Source organism: Elephantulus edwardii, unplaced genomic scaffold (genome assembly GCF_000299155.1).
Source record: "Elephantulus edwardii isolate Elephantulus edwardi_28Jun2011 unplaced genomic scaffold, EleEdw1.0 scaffold00268, whole genome shotgun sequence".
Classification (NCBI taxonomy): Eukaryota; Metazoa; Chordata; class Mammalia; order Macroscelidea; family Macroscelididae; genus Elephantulus; species Elephantulus edwardii.
Window position 1 is genome coordinate 2,898,892 of NW_006400018.1, and position 18,044 is coordinate 2,916,935.

Consider the following 18,044-nt stretch of genomic DNA (forward strand, 5'->3'; position numbering starts at 1 on the left):
AGCACAATCAAATGTTCTGGGATTCCCATTCTTCTCAGAGTCAGCCATAGCTTGTTGTGATCCACACAGTCAAAAGCCTTTGCTTAGTCAATGAAACACAGATAGACATTCTTCTGGTATTCTCTGCTTTCTGCCAAGATCCATCTAACATTAGCTATTATATCCCTAGTACCACGGTCTCTTCTAAATCCAGCCTGCACATCTGGCAGTTCTCTGTTGACATATTGTTCCAAATGTTGTTGGATAATTTTCAGCAGAATCTCGCTCGCATGTGATATCAATGATACTGTGCAATAATTTCCACACTCTCTTGGGTCACCTTTCTTTTGCAAGGGTGTTGTCTTATGTAGTTGAATTTGTGGTTATTTGTCTCTTAGCAATAGGTAACTCATACAAGGAAATAAGATGTGTGGTTTCTTTTTTCTCCAAAACTCCTTTGACTAACAGCTCTATGCTTTCCTTGGCCCAGTACCAAAGTCATTTCATTTCTGCTTGAGGATACAGTCCAACCAAATGTCCCACAGTGGCTTTAGCCTGTGCAGTGAGTGCTCTGTGGCTCTGGCTTCTTTCATCCAGACCCACAGCACACTCAGGGGCCTTGATCTGTGAACAAGGTCAGTGCAGTAAGGAAGAGAAGGTGCAAAAGAATGCAGATAGTAGGGGTCAAGGCTGGAGATGGCACCATCATTTCACCGACATTCCATTGGTTATAGTTACCTTCTTATCACTTAGACACAAAACCAAAATCAGTCAGATCCATTGCTGTTGTTGACCTTAGCTGAGGATAAAAGAGGAGATAGGGACACAAAAGTTGGAGAAAAAAAAACAGAGCACATAAAGCAGGAGGCAAACAGCTCAAAGACTGAAGCCCAACCTGGCTTCCCTTTATTGAAACTTTATTGAAAACCGACAGGGAGCAAACCACAAAGACAATTCTATGAGAATGAAGCTAAGCTCTTTCTATTGACAGCCTTGTGCTTGTATCAGGAAGGAAGCTGTTCACAAGCACAGACTCTCACCATTCCCTCTGCAGGGGCCCCTAACTGCTTCTTGTTTTGCAGGAAGCAGTGCATTTCTTTTGATCTGTCACAAAAGTAATTCCAGCATGTATTTGTGCTTCCTTCAATTCCTGATTAAGCATTTGGTTTAAAATATAACTTAATAGTTGGCTTCCCACACATTGCCGTGGAATTGATTCCAACTTGGAGTTAATCCCTTGTGTAGTGTAGAATCACTCTGTAGGGGTTTCTTGGATCTAATCTTTTGGAAATATATTTCCACATCTTTGTTCTGTGGTGCCTCTGGGAAAGTTCATATCATCAACTATATGTACCACTCAGGAACCTTCACTTACATGCAAGGTGTGTCAGGATGGCATTGTCCCACAGGGTTTCCTAGGCTGAAATTTTTATAGAAGTAGTTAATGAAGTTTTTTTTCTTCTCAGGAGCCTTTGGTGAGTTTGAACCGCTGACCTTTTGATTGAGAGCCAAGTACCAAAAGCTTTGGTTAACAAGTCATGGCATCACAATGGCCCCTTCAGCTCACATTTCCCCCTATTACTTTCAAAGGGTATTTGATTTTTATTCATTCCAGGCCCGAACACATTGAAGGGACAATTTTAGATCTCTCAGAGAAGAGAAAGAAGAGAGAGAGAATGCTTTTGAATAGCAGAGTGAGAAAAGCAGAATTCCTGGATACTGGAAAAGTTGTGATAGATCTAGGGACAACGAGAGCTTCTGACTTTTTTGCATCTCCATCCTCCAGAACAATCTCATAGCTGGCACTCCAGCAGGTATGTAGAAGCTTGCATTGCCTGGGAGGAGGATATTGTCCGTCTTTCTCTCTTGGAGATCCTGGTGGATTTGGGCCACCAGGCAAGTCCACATTTCAGTTCCCAGTGCCATTCTCTATGTAGCAGATCTCCCTCCTGCCTCTTTAAGGTGTAGGAAAAAATTGCACAAACTATGATTTCTTACATGTTTACATTTTTTCATTTTAAATAAAGACTCTAGACACTATTGGACCTTGTCCATCACAACCCTGTCCTTTTAGGTCCCTGCAGGATCCTTCCCATTTATAAAACTTAATAGATGGGAATGATTGTATGAAACACAATGTGAATGAAGAATAGTGTGAAACACAGTGTATATGAACTTTGTAAGCAAACTAATACAAAATTTTAAAAAATTTAAAAAGACTTTAAAAAAAAAAAAAGACCCTAGCCACTGAATTTCTATACTTTGGAAGAATTCCCATGTTTGAAGCTCGGTATAAACTAAACTGAATGGATAGACTTCTCAGTGATTATATATGTAGGCAGATAGCAGGGTGAGATCATTCTCTGTCTGGTGGTTCAAAGACCTTAGGGCCTATTTTGTATGCACACATCCTTGGTGACATACAACAACATATGTGTGCAATGGACTTGAGTAAACCATGATGAGTGAGTGAGATGGACTATCAAAAATAAAATTTGAGGGAAAATTTTAAATATATATTATTGAACACCTGATTTTGTGTTCAAGTTATTGTGTCCAACACATTGAAGAGGAATAATCTGACATTCATTGTAAAAAAAACTCATTTCAAGATATATCCCAAAATGCAATAATAGTATCAGTGATAATATTCATACACATACAATAAAGACCTACTAAACAAACAAAAGTTATAAATAAAGAAGGATGGATAGCTGGAAAATATGGGATTACTATTAGTCGGAAAAATTTGAGTACAAAATGGCAACTCTTCAAGAGCTAGAGATTAATCTAGGTAGTAATCAGGGTTACCCATGGTGGACAGTGTTTGGTGAAGCTCCCTGATTAAAACAAGCTTGGAAGCAGGAGTGGCATCTACTTTCACAATAGCTTGCCTCTGGAAACTCTATGAACCTAGAGAAAGGACGAAAGTTATACAGGAGGTGTCCAGGACTTTTGTTCATAGGGTCACTATGAGTCGCCTACGACTCGACAGCACTTAACAACAACAACAGTGATCAATTATAAAAGTTGAGGAACTTTGGAAGACTCAGAAAAGTAATTCTTACATTGAGAGAGGCAGAAAACCCATTCCACTTCTATACTTTATTATCCTACTATTCACAACCGCTTGTTTTACTTCTATGTGAAGAAGTCAGATTCCTACTTAGGCCTTTAAAATTATTGAATATCTACTAGAAGAAAGCCACTGTGTTGAACTCTAGAAAATCCATATATACCTGAGAAATACCTGTATTTGTTACACTGCAAACCGAAAGACTGCTCCTGTCTGGTGGATTGAACCCATCAGTGGCTCTGAGAGTGAAAGACAGGCAACGTCCTCCTGTGCGGTTTACATAATGGTTACCCATGGTGGACAGTGTTTGGTAGAGCTCCCATATTAAGACAGACTTGGAAGCAGGATTGGCATCTATTTCCTAAATTACATGTCTTTGGAAACTATGAACACTAGAGAAATGATGATAGTTGTAGAACAAAGTTCAGATCTTTTGTTCATCCAGTCATTGTGAGTTGTACTTGACACCATTTCATGACAACAACATAGTAGAGAGCTGCTGTTTTCTTGACTGTAATTTCATTTTTTAAAATTGTGATTTGAGTGAAAATTTACAGAGCAAATTGGTTTTCCAGTCAAAATACACATATTTTGTTTTATGATGATTACAATACTCACCATTTAACTGTACTCGTCTTTCTCTCTCCCTGTGAATCTTATTTCCATTAATCCTTCTATCCCAACCATTTTTGCCTTCTAAGATTTATCTAGAAGACAAGAGATGGGCTTTAATTTCATATGACTGATTGGTTTAGGTCCTTCCCTGATGTTATTGTTCACTTTATGCTGTTAGAACTGGAAGCAACAAAATAGAAAGGAAGCAGTAATTTTAAGTTCTCACTGAGCTGTTGTTAGGTGTGAGTTGAGTATGGTCCCTAGTGACCCTGTGAACAACAGATTTGAATCCTATCCTATCATGTGCCATCGTCACCATCTCTGACACACATGAGCCCATAGCTGCACTGTGTCAATTCATCTGGTTGAGAGTCTTCTTCTCTTTTACTGACCCTCCACCTTCCCAATCATGATGTCCTTCTCCAAGGAGTGGCCTCACCTAGCAACATGCCCAAAGTACATGAGATGAAGCTTTGTTATTTTTCCCTCCTTGCACTCTAGCTGCACCCTCTCCAAGACATCTCTCTTTATTCTTTGGAAGACCATGAGATTTTCGGTATTCTTCTCGAACACCACAACTCAAAGACTTTAATTTTTCTTCTACCATCCTTATTCATCATCCAGCTCTCAGATACATAGCAAGTGTTTGAAAAGACTATGGCCTCAAAAAGGCACACTTCGGTTCTCAAACTAACATCTTTGCTCCTTAGTAATTTGGAGTTATCCTTGAGTGAAGACTTTTCCAAAGCAATACATCTCCTGATCTGTCAGTCAGTACCAAGTGTATGGATTGTGGATCCAAGGAATATGAAGTCAGAGAGAGTTTCAATCTTTTCTCCATCTGTCATGATGTTGTCTCTTGGCCCAGTGCTGAGAATTTTTGCTTTCTTGACACTGAGATGCAAATCATATTGAAGGTTGTATTCTTTGATCCTTTGCGACAAGTGCTGCAAGAACTTCCTCACTTCCAGCAAGCAATGTTATGCCACTCTCTGATCTTGATGCCACCTTCTTCTTCATAGAATCCAGTTTCTCAAATGATTTGCTCAGCATACATATTGAATATGTATGGAGAAAGGATAGAATCCCATCTTCATTTTAAACCAGGTAGTGTTGCCATGCTCTGTTCACACGGCAACCTCTTGGTCTAGGTAGAGGTTTCATAAGAGCACAATTGAATGTTCTAGGATCTCCGTTCTTTTCAAAATTAGACATAATTTGTTATACACACAGTCAAATGCCTTTACATAGTCAATAAAGCACAAATGGACATTCTTCTTGTATTCTTTGCTTTCAGCTAGCATTCATCTGACAACGACATCAGAAATAACATCCTTGGTCCCACAACCTCTTCTAAACCCAGCTTGAAGGTCTAGAAGTTCTTTGTTTGTGTACTATTCTAGCCATTTTTTAATTCCCTTCAGCAGTATTTTGCTTGCCAGGGAAGCATCAAAAGAAAATGGAAAGAATACACAGAATCACTGTACCAAAAAGAATTGGCCAATATGGAAATGTTTTTTAGGAGTACCATGTGATTGAGAGCCAATGGTAATGAAAGAAGTTCAAGTTGCACTGGAATTGACGGGATATCACCTGACATATTTCAAGTAACAGATGTGACCCTGGACAGTTTACTAACCTGATCCAGGATATTTGGAGGACAGCTAACTGCATAGCCAACTGACGGAAGAGATCCATGCTTGTTCCCATCCCCAAGAAAGGTGATCCAACAGCATGTGGAAATTATTGAACAACATTGTCAATGTAGCATGCAAGCAAAATACTACTGAGATCTTAGAAAGCCTATTTAGTAGACTTCCTCCTGATCGACAAACTGAATGAACAATTGTTGTGTACTGTCTAGTTGAACAATTGTTGTTGTGTACTGTCTAGTTGAAAGTAGGAATGGCATCCACTTCCAAAATAGCTTGCCTCTGAAAACTCCATGAACTTAGAGAAATGATGAAAGATATGCGTGTTCAGGACTTTCATTCATAGGGTCGTCTATGACTTGACGGCACCTAACAACAATTGTCTAGTTGGAACTGACTCATTGTTAGCCCTTCAGCAGGTTTTCGGAGGCAATTTTAAGCACAAAAGAGGAGATTGCTCATCTATCTCCTGCAGAGCATCTTGTGGATACCATTTGCTTGCTTTTGAGTTGGCAACATAACTCTTTATCAGAAAGTTTCCTGTATAAAAGAAGAGGTGGTTGTTACTACCGGGAATATACGCCAAAGAAACCATAACTAACATCCAAGCAGATATAGGCACACCCATGTTTATCACAGCTTTGTTCACAGTGGCAAGGAGTTGAAAACAACCTAAGTGCCCATCAACAAATGAATGGATAGAGAAGCTGTGGTATATTCACACAATGGAATACTATGCTGCATTGAAAAACAAGGAACTCATGCAATATTATTCAAAATGGGTGACCCTGGAGGACATTATGCTGAGTGAAATATCTCAGTCACAAAAGGACAAATGCCACTGTTGTAAAACAGGACTGACCTCGGGGATTGGGGGAGACTGAGAAATATGGGTTCAGTAATGTCTACTGCATTGAAACAGATGAGGGAGAAAACTGTCTAAAAGGGATATGCTATTGGGTATTTTTATCATGACAGGAGTCCAGAGTGAAGGCTGCATAGTGGAGTGGATCTGGGGGGAGGGATTGTAAAACAATGACAAAATTTTTCTTTTATTTTTCCAAGAGGGTAGTGTACTAGGGGGGAGGGTTGCAAGGTGGAAAAAGTGCAACAGTGAATAAATGGAAATCCAAAGTCTCTGTAAATTTTCATGGAAATGAATAATAAATGAAAACAACAACAACAAAAAACCCAACAGGTACTTGATGACATCAACTGAGGCACTTGATGACATCACTTGAGCCTATAGATGACACATTTCCTGAAACTATATTGAATTGTTTTCTTTTCAGTTAAAAACATTTTTTAAATTTTCTTTAAAAAAAAAGAACTCAAAACTACCTTCAAAAATAGCAGAGTTAATTGTTGTTGTTGTTGTTAAGTGCTGTTGAGTCATAGGCGACTCATAGTGACCCTATGAATGAAAGACCTGGGCACTTGTATAACTTTCGTCCTTTCTCCAGGTTCATAGGGTTTCCAGAGGCAAGCTATTTCAGAAGTGAATGCCACTCCTGCTTCCAAGCTTGTTTTAATCGGGGAGCTCCACCAAACACTGTCCACCATGGGTAACCATTATCACATTTGACACATCAGTGTCACAGTGTTTAGGTTTACAGCAACCACAAACTACCTATGTACAGCAAGTGGACATACAAGGGTTATACGACCTAGAAGAATGTTTCACCAAAAACAATTAAAGGCAGGCCTGAAGGCCAAGAAGTAGAGTCACCCACCATTGGCTTGGGGGTATGACTAAAAAAAAAGCAGAGTTATAGAATATTAAAAAATATAACACTAGTAGAAAAATTAGTCATTACATTATATTACATTACGGTGTAAAATAAACATTCATAAACTGAAACCCTACCATTGATGACATAAGGCACTTAAATATTACTTTCTCTTGACACCTCCAGAAAGTTGTGGACCAATGTGGACATGTGTTTTATTATTATTTTATTTCAATTAAGGACAAATCATTTGAGTGTTATACATGCCCTTAATTTGCTGGTGAGTAAATAAGATAGCAACCACAGTTGAGAACATGGGTTGGAGAAGACTATACTATACTGTTTTGCTCTAATTTGTTTCCTTTACTGTGTGCTGTGTGGTAATTGGGCTCTTCTGCAGCTAGTCAGAGTCTTCTGATTGCTTTAGGTAACACAGGCTAGACCCTGAAGTCGTATCTTCCTTGCATGAAGTTGAACTTATCGAAGTGTTGACTTGCACATCTTGTTCTGAATTTAAATCGGAAACAGAGGAGGAAGAGGGAGCATTTGACCCCATGTTTTCTGATTTTAAGTCCTCTGAATTTTGGCCTCTGGATTCCACGTACCCTGATTTGATGTCTTCTGTTTGCATACTGTCCCCTTGCGTATCCTCTTTCGGTGTAACTTCAGCTGGAAGGTCTTCTTGGGCCTGAACTTGATCCTGAATATCTTCAATTACGCCCTCTGGTAATTGGTGATCTAGGTTACGTTGGAAGTGCTGGGTTTGGGTGTCTTGGTATAAAGCTCTCTGCTTCAGGGCTTCTCTCTCCAAGAGATCTTGGGATTGCCAGTTTCGAGAGTTCTGCGTTTCAAATTGCCATTCTTGTGCTTTCCAATCTTTGTTTCTCCAGCCTTGAGTTACCCAGTCATAGCCTTGCTGGTAGGTAAAGCGCCAGCCTTGGGTTTCCTGTACTGCAAATTGCATTCTGGGGGGTTGCCAGAGTTGAGATTCCTGGGCTTGTTTGTACTGAGCCTTGGGAACACTCTTCTCTTGAGCTTTCCGTCCTTTGAGGGGCCGATCTTTGTATTTTCCCTTCGGAGATTTTTCCTCATCAGCTTGCTGACGTGTATCTTGTTCTGCTGGGAATTGATGACCGTCATCTTGTCTATTTGGGAATTTCCCATCTTGGACCTGTTGGTCTTCAGTTGTCCTTTCCTTCTCTGTGGTTTGCAAGGCTAAGCTTTTCTTCCTTGAAGATTTTGACAATTTTCTTTGCTGGTCTACCGATTTCCGCATTGGGGAAAACCAGCTTTTGATTCGCTCGTCTATGGACTTCCGCCTTGGAGCCTTCTGGCCCTGCAGGTCTAGGGATCTCCTCTTTGGGAATTGCAAACCTTTGCTTTGGCTTTGGAGATCTAGGGAATGACGTTTTGAAGATTTGTCATACGATTTCCCCTCAGTATTCCATTCCTGAGTCAGTAGGATGACTTCTGATCTAATGTCTTGGTATTTTACATCTTTAACTTGTTCATTTGAGGACTCTCCCTCAAGGGCTGTTAGAGCTCGCTCAGAACTTCCTTGGGTTGGCATGTCTTGGTATGCCAGGGTGCGGCCTTCATATTGTTGACTGGGGACTGGCATGATTTGGGGCAGTGGGTCTTGGAAGAACAAAGCGTGTGTTGTAGGAATAAGGGGCCCTTCGATTTTTGGCAGTTTAAATTGTGAGAATCTATAATGCAAGGCATAGGATTTCAAGAATTGGAAATACAAAACATGAGTTGTAGAAACACGGGAATCTTCTTGTACCACGACTTGTGATTTTTGAGGTTGATATTTCCTTGCTTGGGAAGGAAAGTTTTGAAAAAACACAGCTTGCATTGTGGGAACAAGGGGTGCTTCAGTTACCTGTGCTTGGGATACTTGGACTGGAGTTGGCAGAGAAGGTCTTGCTGTATCTTTGTAATACAAAATGTGTGATGTAGAGACAAGAGGCCCTTGACTACTCAGACTTTGAAATGGCAGGGCATAGCATGGTGAGTCTTGAGATGGTAAAGCTCGGACTGTTTGGAAATAAGACTGTAATGAGTAGGATGAAAAAACTTGGAATGGAAAAGTATGGGCGCTGTGCACTTGGATTTGCATTTGTGGGGGTTGAGACACAGTGGATTGTAGGTCTTCAGGATTACTATCTTCTGTATTTTCTTTGTGTTCCTCTAACATAAGTTCTAAAGGATGCCTTGCGACTTTTAACTTGAAGAAAGCGTAACCCTTAAAGAAATACGCATTTGCATTTGCTGTTTTATGGGCAGACTCTGTTGGAGGCTCATCTTGTAGGTGGGTTTTTCCTGCTGGAGAAGGCCTTTCACTTTTTTCAGTGATATCTGAAGGCAATAAAAACATAATCTAGAAAATCAAGGAGAAGAGAAAAACCACATTAATATGTATGACACAATCATGTTAGAATTATTCCCTTCTTGCTTTCCTAAATTCTCTTTCATCTTTGTCTCAGGATAGTAGACCAAAAATAACATATAACATCTGGATCAGGAAATAGAAAATAAAATATCACTTCTACCCTTAGCACAAACTATTAACATCAAGAATTTTATTTTAAACCACTTAACAACTTTCATTATCTAAAGCCTTCCATGGGGGAATTTCAATGATTATCTGAAAGGGTCCTTTCATACTTAATATTATACAACTTCTAATACACTTTAAGTCATACATTCAGTGTTCGTATTTACAGTCTTAACCTATAGATAGTTATTCCTCACCTACTAGGTAAATTAGATGCTGGAGATCAAAGATAATTAGATCTGTGTCATGGCTTTGTGGATCTGTTGCCTATAGGATGGCTCTGAGTCATAGTCAACTGAATGGCACCTAACAACAACAACATGACTTTGTAGTGTTCACGATGCGAGACAGACCGACATATAGAGTACAATAATAACAATTTAACAACTGCTATTATAGCTATAATAGTGTATTATATAATAATATATAATATATTATATTGTATTATAATATGTAATATAAATGTTGTTATTATATTGTATAATAATATAACAGTTGATATTCTATGTTGGTATGCTCACCTCCCTCCATTATGTCAAGTTGGTTCTGGTTCATAGTGGCCCCATAAGACAGAGTAGAACTCTCTTGTAGGGGGGCACAAGGCTGTGGGGTTTTTTTGGTTTTTTTTTAAATTTTTTTATGGTATTATTTTTTGTGCGTGTACCATCAAATTGGATCTGACTGGTACAGGAGGAGATTTTTCCTCCTTCTGCAGCAGAGCATCTGGTGGATTCGAATCGCACACCTCTGGGATTGTAGTACAGCTTCTTGCCACTAGGCCACCAGAGCTCCCAAGACTGTGGCTTTTATGAGGCTGGTTGCAACATCTCCCACAGAGATGTGAGTGAGTTAGAAACCCACGTGGTGAGTTAGAAACACTGCCTTTCTGCCGGCGGCATCGCATCTAGTCCTTGTACTGCCAGGATCGTCAAGATGGCACACCCTTACAGAAGCACACTGCCTGCCTCACCTTTTTTTCCACATAGCTGCCAATGGATGAAAAGTGCTGGCCTTTGGCTTAGCAATACAATGCTTACTCCACTGTTGTTGTTGCGTACTATAGAGTCGGAACTGACTCATAGCTGACCCTCTGGCGGGTTTTCATGATGGGAGATTTCCCTGTCCTTCTTCCGCGGGGCAGCTGGTGGCCTCGAAGTGCATGCATTCGGGATCACATCGCAGCTTCTTCCCACTAGGCCACCAGAGTTCCGCTGTACGACCATTCTTTTTTTGGATGGTACAGCGAGAGAACCATACTATCATAACATGGGTTCCCGTTAAGTATGGTTTGTTGCTATATTTAGGCCAGTAGAGAAGAAACAAGGTCTGAAGACACAGGACAGTGAATGGCATATGAGGCATACACTCAAGGAGAATAACAAAAAGGAAGTGGAGAGATCTTCAGTACCGTGGTAATCCTCCTTCATCTTCCTGAATTGAAAAGTTTCAGTTCTGTGTTGAAGTATGTCTCCCTACCTATTCGCAGGCCAAAGGTCATTTAGGGAGTACCTGTGGGAATTCATCTGCATATCTACATTGAACATACCTCATTTGCTCGTGTCCAAGACTGGTTTCTTAAGGTTACCACGGTTAAAGAGATGCTGAACTCTACTATACAGATAATCAGGATGACAGATAAAATTCCCTGTGAATAGTGAAGAGAAAGAAATTGCGTTAGGCATGAAAACCACATCATCTTAAAGATTTAGGCCACTCAGCCCTTATATACTCTATTATTAAGTATAGTGAGACTCATAGACTTGAAATGCTTGTGTAGTCATCGAAAGTCATATGCCGTTTATTTCCTGTCTTTATAATAAAGTAAGAACAACAAACTCTGATGCATATAAGGTCCGGGAAATAAACCTAAACGAGTGCAACAGACTGTGCACTCATTCACTGATAGGAATAGTGCTTCTCTCCAGACATATGAAAATCTTTTGCTTCCTACCATGAATGAATTTTATAAAACCAGTTACCTATATACAGAATCAGAGAACCTGTTTTAAATTTAGGAAGCTAAATTTGGAAGGAATTGCATCAAGAAAGTTGGCTATCAGGGACCTGTCCAGTACTAAAAAGCAACAACATCAGTCTGGAGACTAAGGTGCACCTGATCCAGGCCATAGCCTTTGCAATTGCTTGCTATGTTTCAGAGAGCTGGACAATGACCAGGGATAATAGAGTTGATGCCTTTGAGCATACCATGGACTGCCAGGAGAACAAACAGGTTCATCCTAGAGAGAGTGAAACAAGGCTATTCCTTAGAGGCAACGATTCTGAAGCTTTGTGTGAGATACTTTGCGAATGTTGCAAGGAGGGACCAGTTCTTAGAGAGGGTCATCATACTTGGAAGGATGGAGGAACAGAGAAAGGGAGAAAAACCATTGATGAGATGGATTGATTCAGTGACTAGGGTAATGAGGGTAGATGTGTCAGAAAAAGTAAAGTTGGCACAGGATAGAGCAAGTTTCAGGGCTATTGTACATAGGGTCACTATGAGTCACAAGTGACTCAATGGTACATAACAACAACAAATTTGGAAGTGAAAGTAGAGAATAAAGACATAAACAAGATAGATCCATTACTTTGTTCCAGCCAATTGCTGCTACATGGGGATATAGCTTAGAGAACTGAGTTTTCTTGTTTTTCCTAAGGAATCTGGAGGGGGAGCCGAAGAGAGAGAGAGAGAGAGAGAGAGAGAGGATATATAGATAGATGTTGTTGTTGTTGTTATGTGCCGTCGAGTGTCTTGTAACTCATAGCAACCCTATGTACAAGAGCCTTAAACCCTGCTCTATCCTGTGCTAACCTTACCATCTCAGACACACTCATTTCTACCACCCCAATCACAGAATCGATCCATCTCATCAAGGGTCTTTCCTCTCCTGGGCCGTCTCTCCACTCTCCCAAACATGACGTCCCTCTCCAAGGACCAACATGCCCAAAGTTCATGAGATGAAGCTTCAGAATGCTTGCCTCCAAGGAGCAGTCCAGCTTCACCCTCTCCAGGACAAACCTATTTGTTCCCCTAGCAGTCTGTGGTATATTCAACACTCTTCTCCAGCACCATAGCTCAAAGGCATCAATTCTCTTTCATCCTTAGTCACTGTCCAACTCTCCAATGCATAGCACATAACTGTGAAGACTATAGCCTGGATCAGGCACACCTTAGTCTCCAGCCTGATGCCATTGCTCTTCAGTACTCGAGAGGTCCCTCACAGCTGACTTTCTTTTTTAACTTTTTTATTATTAATTTTATTGAAAATTTACAGACTTAGGATTTCCTTCCATTCATTCATTGTTGCACTTTTCTCCCTGTCTGAAACCCCTCCCATTCGCTCTTCTTTTTGAAAAGTAAAAGAAAAATTCTTTCATTGTTATACCTCATTTATTATTCTTCCCTTCAAGTTCACTCCACTATGCAGCCTTCATTCTGGACTCCTGTCATGACAATAATACCTAATCACATGTCTCTTTTAAACAGTTCTCTCCCTCATCTGTTTCAATGAAGTATACATTATTTATCCCATCTTTCTCAGTCTTCCCCCAACCCTGATGTCAGTTCCATTTTACAACATTGGCACTATGCAGTATTTTTCCTTTTGTGACTGAGATATTTCCCTCAGCATAATGTCTTCCAGGACTACCCATTTTGAATAATAGTTCATGAGTTCCTTGTTTTTCAATGCAGCATAGTATTCCATTGTGTGAATAAACCACAGCTTCTCTATCCATTTGCTTGTTGATGGATAATGTAGAGATTTCCATATTAAGTGTGAAAATTATTCATTCACTTGTATGAGCCAAATAGACTTCATCAGCAGACAGGACGTAGCTATTTTAAATAGATTTTACATAGATTGCCATTTTACATGCTCTGCTTTGAGATAATTTTTAGATAGTAGATGTTCATAAAACTTGGCCTCCCTAGCAAAAGAACTGAGCTTAGCTTAGTGGTTAAGTAAGTGTGACTTACAGAGTGACTGATTCAGTTTTTGTAGTTGTGAAAAAAGAATTAATGATGCCTAGCATAGAAGCTTTGTTCTGTGAATTTTATATCTTTAAAAGCATAACGTCATGTCTGTCAGTGAAAGGAATTCAATACACGTTAATCTTCTCTCCCTCAAAGATATTAACAAGAGTTTAGCTATCTAGTAGATTTGCATCTGCAACACATCTCACAACCTGACTGGATATTTCCACCTTTAAAGGACTGTATCAATTTGTCTCATCCGAAGTCTTCCTCTCCTGTGCTGGTCCTCTACCTTTCTGAATATAATATCCTTCTCCAAGGACCGGCCCTTCCTGGTCACATGCTCAAAGTATGTGAAATGGAGCTTCAAAATCTTAGCCTCCTGGAGAAGATGCATAAACAGGCCCAAAGAAAAAAAGAAAGAAAGAAAGAAAAAAATCCTGGCTCCCAAGGAGAAACTTGGTTTCACTCTCTCCAGTACAGACATATTTGTTTTCTTGGCTCTCCATGTTCAAGAATCTTCTCCAGCACCACAACTTATTCTTCTATCCTCTTTAGTCATTGTCCGGTTATCTGATGCATAGCAAATAGTTGTGAAGACCGTGGCCTGGATGAGGTGCACCTTAGTCTCTAGACTGACATCTTTGCTTCTTAGTACTCTGGAGAGGTCCCTGACAGCAGATTTTCCCAGTGCAATTCGTCCTTTGCTTTCCTGACTGCTGGTGCCAAGAGTGTTGATTGTGGAGCTGAGCAAGCTGTTAATTATTGACAACCTCAATCTCTTCTCCATCTATCATGGTGCTGCCATTTGGCTCAATGGTGAGAATCTTTGTCTTCTTGATGTTGAGCTTCAATCTATAATGAAGACTTCAGTCTCTGACTTTCTATTTACATAATTAAATTGTGGTAAGTAAGTACATACGCATTGGGAGCTGTGCCATGCTAGATGGAGGTCTGACGAGGGGCATGTGGGGGAGGAGATGGACGTGGTCACCATTGTATCTTACAGGATATCCTTAAGGAAATGATGTTTTAGCTGAGATGGAATAATCAAGGAGATTTAATTAGGTAGAAAAGGATGGGCACTGGGCTTGGGGGTCCTCTACACAGGAAGAAGTTGGTCTCGGGATTCTGGGGTAAAGGGTTCTTGATACATTAGGGAATTCAGGAAGTGGAGAGAGTTGGAAGTCAGAAAGACAAGGTCCTGGCATAATGCTGAAATGACAGGTGTGATAGGGTCTTGGCCATTAAAACATCAATGGAAAATACAGTGTGAGAGGCTCAAACCACATTTTTTTATGTTGTTGAACAAACTTTTAAAGTAATTCTGTGCCTCATTAATGCGTGGAAAAGTAGCATTTATCAAAAAAATACCAATAAAATCAATAATAGTTAAAATTCATGACTGTTTACCCTGTGCCAAGTATTATTTAATAATTCCTATGAAAGGTAAGTATGTTATGTCTCCATTCTCCAGAACAGGAAGACAGAGCCTCCGGAGGCTCAAAAAGGATGAACTATTACTCAGAGTTACACACTTGTCACCTTTAGAAAGAAGATTCCGGTGAGACAATATGAATCTTGAACCATCTGAATTATCAACATGCTTCTCACAGGTCAATTCAAATGCTTCTGTGATGGTCAGTTCCACAGTTTGACACAAAATTCAGGAGTGATTGCAACAGGAAAACAGTTTGGATCAGATGATATAGGTTTATCAAACAAAGCAAGACCACTTACCGTCAAAAATACTCTCCCTAGAATGCATATTCCTTCAATGGAAGGCTTCTGGCAGAACAGGTGTTGGTCTCGAAAGCTCATAATTGTGAGGATAATGCCAATTAAGGCAATCAGAGAACAGAAGCCGTTTATCATCCTGGCATGTGTATACTGGAAAATAATTATAAACAAACAAGTATCAAACATCTGATAAGATATTTCTGGTGCCTTCATGGTATTTGGAAGATGTGCTAGGTAAAGTTAGTAATTTATTAAAATCAGTAGACAAACCAAGTGTTAGAATGGACCCGAGTGCTAAAAAAGAAAATGAGTGAAAACAACTATGAGCTATCATCTCACCCCAGTAAGAAGAGCAAAATTTAACAGAACAACAGCATCAAATGCTGGCGAGGTTGTGGAGGAACTGGAACCCTTATTCACTGTTGGTGGCATTGTGAAATGGTGCAACCACTATGGAAGGCGGTATGGCGCTTCCGCAAAAAGAAATACCGTTTGACCCAGCAATTCTACTACTGGGAATATACCTCAAAGAAACCATAACCACCACCCAAGCAGATATGTGCACACTAATGTTTATTGCGCCTTTGTTCATGATAGCAAAGAGTTGAACACAACCCAAGTGCCCATTAACAAATGAATGGATAGAGAAGTTCTGGTATACTCACACAACGGAATACCATGCTGCATTGAAAAACAAGGAACTCATGAAATATTATACAAAATGGGTGACCCTGGAGGACATTATGCTGAGTGAAATATCTCAGTCACAAAAGGACAAACATTGAATAGTGCCACTGTTGTAAAATGAGACTGACATTGGGGTTGAGGGAAGATGAGAAAGAGAGGATAAATAAATGATGTATACTGCATTAAAACAGATGAGGGAGAGGACTGTTTAAAAGGGGATATATGATTAGGTATTATTGACATGACAGGAGTCCAGAATGAAGGCTGCATAATGGAGTAGACTTGGGGGGAAGGGATTGTATACCAATGAAATAATTTTTCTTTTACTTTTCAAAGAGAAGAACAAGCTGGGGTTGGGGGGAGGGGTGGGCAGGGAGAAAAGTGCAACAATGAATGAATGGAAATCCTAAGTCTCTGTAAACTTACATTAAAATTAATTTTTTTAAAAAAACTATATAAAAATATATTTTTTTTCAATGGAATGAGTGGAGAAAGGGATTCCCTTCAGTAGTTAATGCTAAGGTAAATGATCATCCTATGCTGCGCAATGGTGCTCATAAACGCTAAGCAGAATAAGGTATTTGGCACAGTGGCTGTAACAGTAAATGCTGAAACGCAGCAACGGTTGTGCATATGGCATCTTCTCATTGCTACCGGGTCAGAACTGACTCACAGCGGCCTCTCCAGCTGGTTTTCAGAGGTGGTAAATCACATGAGAGGAGACGGTCCATCTTTTCCCGGCGGAACAGCTACTGAATCCAAACTGTTTAGGTTAGCTGGGCAGCTCTCAAAGGGAAGCTCCCTACAAACATCTAGTGCCCACTATGTGTTCCGGTGACCTGGTGGCTTAGTGGGCACGGAGTTGCTCTGCCAACCCAAAGGCACTTGATTTGATTTCACTCGCTTCTCTGCTCTTCGCATAATTTATAGTCTCTGAAAACCTGCCAGAGATCAGCTTAAAGTGGGTCCAATTTGAATTGTTTGTGCACTTATTTATTGTGTAATGCTTGTTATAGGGTAAACTAAATAAAGCAGTTACACAGCTTGTCCTGTTTTGAAGCAGCTGGGGCTTAGGATGGGAGATTTTGGAAATCCGTCTATGCTCCGATGTTTACCCCAAGGTTTTCAGGACAAACAGCATTTTGAAAGAAAATCCAAAAGGGTATACAGGTAAATAGTCTCTCTTGACGTGTGCTCCTTTGCTTTCTCAAGGTTCTGTTTGGTTCCACAGGATGGTTTTATTACCTACAGTTTCTAAGTGTAATGGATATTTTTATATGTCAGCTTGGCTAGGCTCTGACTCCCAGGGGTTTTGCCAAATCCTACTTGATGTTTTAGAATAAAGGAGTGGAATAACAGGGTGACGTGTACCTTCCAGAATGTACTTGAACATAATGCAATTTACGTGTCAGTTGAAAAGGGAGTTTCTTGCAGTCTACTTTCAGACTAGAAATAGTTATTTAGACAAAACTCATTCTTGAGCACTTTGCTTCTTTTGACACACAAAATATATGTCCCATTTCCTGACTGTGAATTTTGTGATACAACTTTGTGGGTTTTCTGCCTGACCCACAGATCTGGGGTTTTCCGACCTCTAATTGACACAGTGACTGCAGCAATGGGCCCAGAAATGTCAACCATGATGACCATGGTTCCAGATTGGGCAGGGTGTAGATCCGTTGTCCAAATAGGTAGCTGTGAATCGTACTTGACTTGAGGACACCCAACGACAGCAAGTCGATGAATCAATAGAGGTCTCCCCCTGAAGAGTGACCTAGGAATTTGGACTTCCCAGGCTGCAGAATCATGTGTGTGCACCAATCTCTTGAAGTAAATCTTTATCAATCTAACAAGATATCTTAGATATGGGGCTCAATTCCAGATACCAATAAAAAGTAAATATTGCGAGAAAAAAACCCAACATGTTTTATCTATATGCATGTGTGTGTATTTTATGTTCACTGTATGTTGTATTAAAATATTGCAATTTAAAAACCCAACATATTTTTTGTACACACACACACACACA

At 40.0% G+C, this 18,044-nt stretch overlaps 1 protein-coding gene across 1 annotated transcript in view; it reads right to left on the reverse strand.

Moving 5' to 3' along the window:
• Positions 1-7,452: 7,452 nt before the first annotated feature.
• Positions 7,453-18,044, reverse strand: part of MS4A14 (membrane-spanning 4-domains, subfamily A, member 14) — a 23,179-nt gene continuing 12,587 nt past the window's right edge. The window contains exons 4-7 of the mRNA XM_006899903.1: positions 15,329-15,478; positions 11,159-11,257; positions 9,314-9,435; positions 7,453-8,761 (exon numbers count right to left, since the gene is read on the reverse strand). Coding sequence (XP_006899965.1) covers positions 7,453-8,761; positions 9,314-9,435; positions 11,159-11,257; positions 15,329-15,478 — 1,680 coding nt within the window. The remainder of the gene's footprint in view (positions 8,762-9,313; positions 9,436-11,158; positions 11,258-15,328; positions 15,479-18,044) is intronic.